General features: G+C 37.1%; 2 protein-coding genes across 3 annotated transcripts in view; both read left to right on the top strand.

Moving 5' to 3' along the window:
• Pde11a (phosphodiesterase 11A) overlaps positions 1-9,446 on the top strand; it is a 381,408-nt gene that overhangs the window by 33,885 nt on the left and 338,077 nt on the right. The window lies entirely within an intron of this gene.
• Positions 2,513-5,451, top strand: LOC107138505 (52 kDa repressor of the inhibitor of the protein kinase). The gene has a single exon (XM_015481090.2). The coding sequence runs from the start codon at positions 2,590-2,592 to the stop codon at positions 4,876-4,878; it is 2,289 nt and encodes a 762-aa protein (XP_015336576.1). The 5' UTR covers positions 2,513-2,589; the 3' UTR covers positions 4,879-5,451.

Below are 9,446 nucleotides of genomic sequence, written 5' to 3'. Positions count from 1 at the left end.
CAAGTTGAAATACTTTGTCTTCATTGTCTGATGTTCTATCTTCTAAGTGTTCTACTCTCCTGGTAGTATTCTCAATTGAGTTTTTAAGTTGGTTTATTGCTTCCTGCATTTCTAGGATTTCTGTTTGTTTGTTTTATATAACCTCTATCTCCCTGTATAGTTGATCTTTTGCTTCTTGGATTTGTTTATGTAATTCACTGTTGAAGTGATCTTTCATTGTCTGATTTTGCTGTCTGATGTCTTCCTTGAGACTCCAGATCATCTGAAGCATGTATATCCTGAATTCTTTATCTGACATTCCATCTGCTGCAGATATTACCTCTTCTAACATTGAGTTGACCTGCATTGCTTGTGGTCCTTTCTTTCCTTGTCTCTTCATACTGTTCGCGTTTCTTTCTGCTTGGTGAAACTGTTGTGTTATTGAATTTCCCCCCTATATATTTATATTGCTCTTGTATAGTTGCAAATTCTCCCTCGCAGGTGTGGGCGGCGGCTCTGCCCCTCCTCCAATTGGGGCAACGTGCCTACCACGCCGGCAGGCCGCTGGGCCTGTTCTGCCGGTTGGTAGCAGGTCCACCTACCTTGAAGGCGCGGGCGGCGGCTCTGCCCCTCTGTGGGCTGCTGGGCCTGTTCTGTCGGTGGTCGCAGTTCCGCCTACTTTGCAGGCGCAGGCAGCGGCTCTGCCCCTCTGCAGGCCGCTGGGCCTGTTCTGTCTGTCAGTTGCAGGTCTGGCCTGCTCTGTTGGTGGTTGCAGTTCCGCCTACCTTGCAGGCGTGGTTGGCGGCTCTGCCCTTCCGCGGGCCGCTGGGCCTATTCTGTCGGTAGTCACAGTTCCGCCTACCTTGCAGGCACGGGGGGCGGCTCTGCCCCTCCGCGGGTTGCTGGGCCTATTCTGCCGGTGGGTCGCAGGTCCACCTACCTTGCAGATGTGGTTGGCAACTCTGCCCCTCCACGGGCCACTGGGCCTGTTCTGTCGGTGGTCACAGTTCCACCTACCTTGCAGGCACGGGGGGAGGGGGTGGCTCTGCCCCTCAGCAGGCCGCTGGGCCTGTTCTGCCGGTGGGTCGCAGGTCCGCCTACCTTGCAGGCGAGTGGGGCGGCTCTGCCCCTCTGCGGGTTGCTGGGCCTGTTCTCAGCATAGAAACTTTAAAGGTGTTTGTTACCAATTACCAAATTGCCTTCAATATATTGTATTAGTTTGTATTATCACCAGCAATGTGTAAATATAGGCATTTTAATAAAACTTTCAATAAAGCTTTATATTGATATATTATTTAAAATTTTGCCATTTATTAAGAAAATTGTTATTGTTGTTGTATTTTGCAGTTTTCACAGTTATAGCTCATAAAAATTTTTTCTTTTGTTAATTTCTTATTATGCATTGCTTATTTCTTATTGACCTATAAGAATTCTGTATGTTAAAGATTTAACACTTTGTTAGTCGTATGTGTTTACAAGTTTATTTTTTATTCTGTTTATAATATTTTTAGTTACAAGATTAAGTTTTTCTTTTCGTGTTTGTGATTCTAGGGATAGAACACAAGGTCTTACACAAGCTAGGCAAGTGCTCTACCAGTCAGCTACATCCTGCCTATGAAATTAAAATTTTTTAATGTAGTCAAACTTATTAGTCTTTTCCTTTATGTTTCCTTCTTTTGATCTTATGTTTTCATTCATTTTATCATCATGAAATCAGGCAAAAGTTGTTATTTTTCTTCTATTGTTATGTTATTTTAGTTTTGACATCTAACTTTTTAAATAATAAAATTTTTTAAATATAATTTTTCAGAAGTAAATAATGATTTAGTTTGTTGCTTATCTTGCCAGTATTCTGCTACTGAAAACTTTTGGCCATTTGCCTTTCTGATAAGAATCTTAACTGAAATAGAATAAAGGAAATGGAATTAATCTTACTTTTATTGGATGCTTAAAGATTTGATGAAAAAGAAGGCTAACATTTTAATATTAAGCCATTACATTTTCTGAGGGCAGATTTAAAATTTTCTTGATAATATGTGGAATATGTGCATTCTCAGAATATTGACTATAACTACTAATATTAAAACAATTTTTTTCTCCTAGTATTTCATATTAAAACAAAAATTATGTCTTGGCAGGATTTGAACAAATCTTGTGTCCTACTTTTGCAATTTATTAAGAGATGATTATCTTTAACTTTTCATTCAGATTGACATTAATTTGACATATGGTATGTTATAGAGATCGGACTTACATTCCTCAAGTATGTAAATTACTGAACAATCATAATTTTTGACTAATTTGAAATGCTACTCTTATGATTAAGTAAATATATTTTATTCCCTTTTACATATATATATATATATATATATATATATATATATAGTTTTTATTTTGTCAATTTTTCTATTTTAGAATAGTCTTTTACTGTTCTAATTAGTGTTGCTTTAAAATGTATTTTAATTTCACATATTTTTGTCATCATATTTTAACAAAAACTTTTTAAACAAATTTCATTTTAAAATGTTTTAAGCCCCGGCCCCGACGGGCGGGTGGCTGCCCTGAGGAGGCGGGGAGGGGAGGGCTGGGCCGGCAGGCAGGCGGGTGACGATGCCGAACTTCTGCGCTGCCCCCAACTGCACGCGGAAGAGCACGCAGTCCGACCTGGCCTTCTTCAGGTTCCCGCGGGATCCGGCCAGATGCCAGAAGTGGGTAGAGAATTGTAGGAGAGCTGACTTGGAAGATAAAACACCTGATCAACTAAATAAACATTATCGATTATGTGCCAAACACTTCGAGACCTCTATGATCTGTAGAACGAATTCTTATAGGACAGTACTTCGAGATAATGCAATACCAACAATATTTGATCTTACCAGTCATTTGAACAATCCACATAGTAGACACAGAAAACGAATAAAAGAATTGAGTGAAGATGAAATCAGGACACTGAAACAAAAAAAAATTGATGAAACTTCTGAACAGGAACAAAAACATAAAGAAACAAACAATAGCAATGCTCAGAACCCCAGTGCAGAAGAAGGGGGTGATGAACAGGATGAAGATATTTTGCCTTTAACCCTTGAAGAGAAGGAAAACAAAGAATACTTAAAATCTTTATTTGAAATTTTGATTCTTATGGGAAAACAAAATATACCTCTGGACGGGCATGAGGCTGATGAAATCCCAGAAGGTCTCTTCACTCCTGATAACTTTCAGGCCCTGTTGGAGTGCCGGATAAATTCTGGTGAAGAGGTCCTGAGAAAACGCTTTGAGACCACAGCAGTTAACACATTGTTCTGTTCAAAAACACAACAGAAACAGATGCTGGAGATCTGTGAGAGTTGCATCCGGGAAGAAACCCTCAGGGAAGTGAGAGACTCGCACTTCTTTTCCATTATCACTGATGATGTGGTGGACATAGCAGGGGAAGAGCACCTTCCCGTGTTGGTGAGGTTTGTAGATGAGTCTCATAACTTGAGAGAGGAATTTGTGGGCTTCCTGCCTTATGAAGCTGATGCAGAAATTTTGGCTGTGAAATTTCACACTACCATAACTGAGAAGTGGGGACTAAATATGGAGTATTGTCGTGGCCAGGCTTACATTGTGTCTAGCGGATTCTCTTCCAAAATGAAAGTTGTTGCTTCTAGACTTTTAGAGAAATACCCTCAAGCTATCTACACACTCTGCTCTTCCTGTGCCTTAAACATGTGGTTGGCAAAATCAGTGCCTGTGATGGGGGTGTCTGTTGCATTAGGAACAATTGAAGAAGTTTGTTCTTTTTTCCATCGATCACCACAACTGCTATTAGAACTTGACAATGTAATTTCTGTTCTTTTTCAAAACAGTGAAGAAAGGGGTAAAGAACTGAAGGAAATTTGCCATTCTCAGTGGACAGGTAGGCATGATGCTTTTGAAATTTTGGTGGATCTCCTGCAAGCACTTGTTTTATGTTTAGATGGTATAAATAGTGACACAAATATTAGATGGAATAATTGTATAACTGGTCGAGCATTTGTACTCTGTAGTGCAGTAACAGATTTTGATTTCATTGTTACCATTGTTGTTCTTAAAAATGTCTTATCTTTTACAAGAGCCTTTGGGAAAAATCTCCAGGGACAAACTTCTGATGTCTTCTTTGCTGCCAGTAGCTTAACTGCAGTACTACATTCACTCAATGAAGTAATGGAAAATATTGAAGTTTATCATGAGTTTTGGTTTGAGGAAGCAACAAATTTGGCAACCAAACTTGATATTCAGATGAAACTCCCTGGGAAATTTCGTAGGGCTCAGCAGGGTAACCTGGAATCTCAGCTAACCTCTGAAAGTTACTATAAAGAAACCCTAAGTGTTCCAACAGTGGAGCACATCATTCAGGAACTTAAAGATATATTTTCAGAACAGCACCTCAAAGCTCTTAAATGCTTATCTCTGGTACCGTCAGTCATGGGACAGCTCAAATTTAATACATCAGAGGAGCACCATGCTGACATGTACAGAAGTGACTTGCCTAATCCCGACACGCTTTCAGCTGAGCTACACTGTTGGAGAATCAAATGGAAACATCGAGGGAAAGATATAGAGCTTCCATCCACCATTTATGAAGCCCTTCATTTGCCTGATATCAAGTTTTTTCCTAATGTATATGCTTTGCTGAAGGTCCTGTGTATTCTTCCTGTAATGAAGGTTGAGAATGAACGCTATGAAAATGGACGAAAGCGTCTTAAAGCATACTTGAGGAACACTTTGACAGACCAAAGGTCAAGTAACTTGGCTTTGCTTAACATAAATTTTGATATAAAACATGATCTGGATTTAATGGTAGACACATATATCAAACTATATACAACTAAGTCAGAGCTTCCTACAGATAATTCAGAAACTGTTGAAAATACCTAAAAGACTTTTTAAATGGGCTTTCTCTTATATTTGATATTTGGAAGAAAAGCCGTAAGGTATATGTAGGTCACTTATCACTGAATATCTTTGCCTACAGGCCTCATGAATACATTAGCCATTGGTAATCTGCCTATGTACATGGCACCTGTTTGAGCTCTCGTGCTTTGAAAAATTGTCTGTTCTTCCAGAAGACTGCATTGGAAGTACCACATTTCACCTCTGCGTGACCTCTGCTAGTAGCACTCTGAAATTGTTTTAGTTAAGTCTTTTAGGTTATAAAATGTATTATTACCATGGATCCAGTTGTCAGGTATTATTATCAATTTTGAAGAAATAAATTTTGAGGAGGTATAAGAAAAGAATGCATCTTATGAAATGTTACAATGAAGCCTACTGTTGACCTTTGACTATTAGGAGTTTTAAGTGTGTTAAAATCTGTAATGGACAATTAAGGGAATTAACCAGAGTTGTGAGCTTACCAAACAGATTTCAGTATAGATTTTGCCTTTATCAAACGAACTTAAAGAACAAGTTACAGTTAAAATTTGAGTGGAAGAGCTTGCCGTGGTTGTTCCACAACTGGTTGTTGCTGTTTACATTCCTTTGTTGAGCCTACACTTTCATTTTAGCAAGTAAATGGTGAACACTTCTGCTTCACGGTCAAGACAGAATCAGAGGCTGTTGATATGGGCAACTTGTCTGTTTTCTTTTTCCATGACTATATCTACTGCCTCGTCTTGATTTATAAGCAAAACCTGGAAAACCTACAAAATAAATGTTTCACAGTTTATCTAGAAATAATACAGAATATATTGCTGTTATTTTTGGTGAAGAAAATCAATTTTGTATAGTTTATTTCAATCTAAATAAAATGTGAATTTTGTTTAAAAAAAATAAATAAAATGTTTTAAAACTTTTAAAAGCAGACTTTAAGAAGTTACTTTTTAATGTTAGACTTCTGTTAAACAGTAGTAGTAATTTTCACATATTAATAAAAAACCTAAATACATTTAAAATATGTAATTGAATATACATTATGCTACTAGAAATTATGGTAATTTGCTATAAATATGGGAACGGTCAGGACCTTACTGAGAATGACTATGATCATTCCATTTGGGGGCCACTTTTCAAGTTGTCTCATTTGACTGGGGTGGAAAGGACTAAAAACACTCTGTTGGAGGTGGTCCTTGTTAGGTTTTAATGAATGGATGAGACAAGCTCTCCAGTGTGCAGTGACATCTGTTTTCTTATTCCTGACTGCTTTTCATGCATCACTGTCTTGACCTTGGCCTTCCCTGTATTCTCTGGTTCCTGACCATTTGTCTAGCACCTGAACAATAGCTCATGCTGACCGAGTCCTTGTCTGTGTCTGCAGACTTCTGGTTCCACCTTACAGCCTAGTTTTCCTGATTCATTAAAGTTCTTGATGGTCCCATTGTGACAGGAAGAAAGGTGCTCCTGGCTAGCTGACCCTTCCCATAGCACTCTCTTCAGGTATAGGCTTTTTAGGGACATGTTAATTTCACATGATAAAGCTTATAAAGCATGGGGTGGCATTTTCACTCTACTTACAATATATCTGCATACTTGCAATATATCTATAGTAGGTATCTGTGCCATGTACTAAAGCAGCTTAAGAATTTATCACTTTTCTTTTTACCACCTAATCTGCATTTTGGTTTCAGATGTGCAGTGTGGTCCTTCCACTTTTCTGTTCCCCACCAACCAGAGATGTACTTGTATTTAGTTTAAGAAAGATAAATAATAATGATGACAGCATGATGGGATCAAAAGAAAAGAGCCTAGTTAGGAAGAACAGAGAAATAGGATCAGTAAACAAAGTTTATTTTAGCAATTTAATAAAGGAGGGATACTCCTTCAAATAACATGGCGATAACAATCTCTTTCAAAACCTCATATTACATTTTTTATGGTGTCTGTTAACCACTAATTCAATTTGGAAGTCTTAAATGAAAGCATGCCCATTAAATATTTACCAGCTGGAGCCGACTTATGCACACGTACAAATTGCTCTACCACCAACCCTGCCAATCCAGGTGTATAGAAGAGTGAAGCTTCAAAACATAAATATTTTTGTTAATATTTTATATTATTCATAATTATTCTTGTTGTTTGTGAAAGAAATCAGAGAGACAAGATTTTTGTTTACTGTAGAGTAATGACATTCTGCAAAATACATACTAAGAACAGTGATAATTTTGTACATTTTCCAAACAAGAACTCAATTAGGAGGCCCAAAGCGTTAGCTATCATTACCATATGCTGTGTCTTTGTTTTTAGGCAATCACATATCAAGTCTTCCATCAATTCAGAATAATTAGTTGTTCTTTCTATGAAGAAAGGCTGAATAATACATCTCAAATCATTAAAGACTAATCAAAAATTTCAAGAACTTAGCCTTCCAAGTATTTTTCTGTAAAATGATGTCTAATGATAATTTATAACTGTAAGGAGATGCTTTTATGAATTGGAATTAAAGGAGCATAACTAATTGATGAACCAGTGAAAGCAATTTTCTTTTGAGCTTCAGAGATTTTGGCAATCTATTGGCTAGAGATTCAATGGATTATTTATTTTATACTTTGTATTTCCATTAGCTTCTCTACACTGAAACTCCATAAGGCATTTGAAAATGAACATAGATGAAAGATGTGTCTGAACTTTGTCTCCAAAACTTTATTTGGGGTGGTGAGATAGTGGGGTGATGGGAAAGGTGTTTAGGTCCAGTCCATTAAGCCTTCAGGGATGTGGAAGAAAAATATAACAAAATAAAATAAAACTAACAAACCAATCCTGTAAGCTCTAAAGCATAATTTACAGTCTATTTCTTTTGGACCACAGAGACCTTGGATTTATTAAGTGACCCTCTAATTCAGTGAGTCTTAGTCTTGACCAATAGCCAGACGTCAGATCCCCTGCATACCCCTCCTTAGGATTTAATTGGTCAAGGTTGGCCTAAGACATCCCTTAGCTTCCCAGGTGATTCTGAAATTAGTAAGGGTTACCAATGACTATTTTATTGCAATACACACTTAACAGTGCTTATAGGCTGAAGAAATACCACATATACATGTATCCCTATATCACTTTTCTTTTATAATTGATGGACATACTAAGTACAAATTCATTTGAAAGACTCATGGAATGAATGAGCTTTTGTCATCAGTTTATTAGACTTGAAAAGTTTGAGCATCTTGCCTTTAAGACCCAATGTGGAGTTGAGATTATGGTTTAAGAAAAAGTCCTAACAGGTTAAATAGTGCTCATAACTAGTTCTTGGCTCAATCAAGAGCAGACGAAAATTTTGCTAAAGTGCTGGGGATAGAAACACTTCAATACAAGGGGGGATAAAAGAGATCACAGGTAACCCATCATTGCTATAAGCCTGAGACCTACCTGAGACTCTTAACCTTAGCTCCTGCTGTGGAGTGGCTTCTCTGAGAAAACAGAAAGAGGGGATGGATTACTTTTGTTCCTCAAGACTTCTCATGTGCCTTTAAAATATGTACTTTTAAACATCATACATGAATATAGTATAACTTCTCATTCTTATGGTTTTATAGGATGTAAACCACACTGGTCATGTAGTCATATATGCACAGAGGGTAATAATGTCTGATTCATTCTACTATTCTTCCTACCCCAGTACCCACTCCCCTCCCTTCACTCCCCTCTGCCTAATTCAAAGTAACTCTATTCTTCCCTAGCCTCCCTGACCCTTTATTGTGAATTAGCATCTGCATATCAGAGAAAACATTCAACCTGGTTTATTTGGGATTGGCTTATTTTGCTTAGCATGATATTCTCCAGCTCTATCCATTTATATACAGGTAAATGCCATCAGTAATTCCTATTCTTTAGGTAATTTAGGGGATATAGCTCAGTTCTCTTGCAAAAAGTAAAAATTGCTTTTGGCCTCAGGATTTTATCTCTCTAAATGTTTAAAATCATAGCTGAGTGTCACATATAAAAAATAGGTCTGCACAACAGACACTGAGGAGATCCCTGCACTTCTCAAGAGTAATTATGCTTAAAATACCCGATAGGAAAAATATTATGACATAAAAATACTCGAAGCAAGAAAGCCCACCACAATCATAAGAAACTCATTCCAGATTTTAACAACCTTATTAAAGAAGCTCTTACCTTAATTTATTAGAAATCTTTCCTGTTATAGGTCATTTCTTGTTCTTTTGTCCTAAGGGAGATGAATAAAAATTGTGCACCATTCTCCTTGTGATATTTCATTACAGACCTAGAGGCGTTTGTTAGCTCTCTATTCCATTTTCCATTTTTAGAAACAAATAAGCCCAATGTTTCTACCTTATTGGTCCTTTTTCTTTCATATCCAGCTTTCTGTGAATCTTTGTTGGTGAATGTGGCAAAACCCTGGAGATTCTTAGTTTAAAAGTTATTGATTGGGCGAAGTTCTTGTCCTTACCTAAGTCACCTTACTTTTATTCCAAATTATTTTACTGAAAATAATAAATAAATAAGCACATAAATAAATAAATAAATAAATAAATAAATAAATAAATAAAAAT

This window comes from Marmota marmota, unplaced genomic scaffold (genome assembly GCF_001458135.2).
Source record: "Marmota marmota marmota unplaced genomic scaffold, marMar, whole genome shotgun sequence".
NCBI lineage: Eukaryota > Metazoa > Chordata > Mammalia > Rodentia > Sciuridae > Marmota > Marmota marmota.
The sequence above is the reverse complement of the archived record's forward strand: the minus strand, read 5'-3'. Positions and strand labels throughout refer to the sequence as shown.

Bases quoted from the DNA above. Each gene is read 5' to 3' on its own strand.
- LOC107138505 (XM_015481090.2), top strand. From the start codon at position 2,590: ATGCCGAACTTCTGCGCTGCCCCCAACTGCACGCGGAAGAGCACGCAG.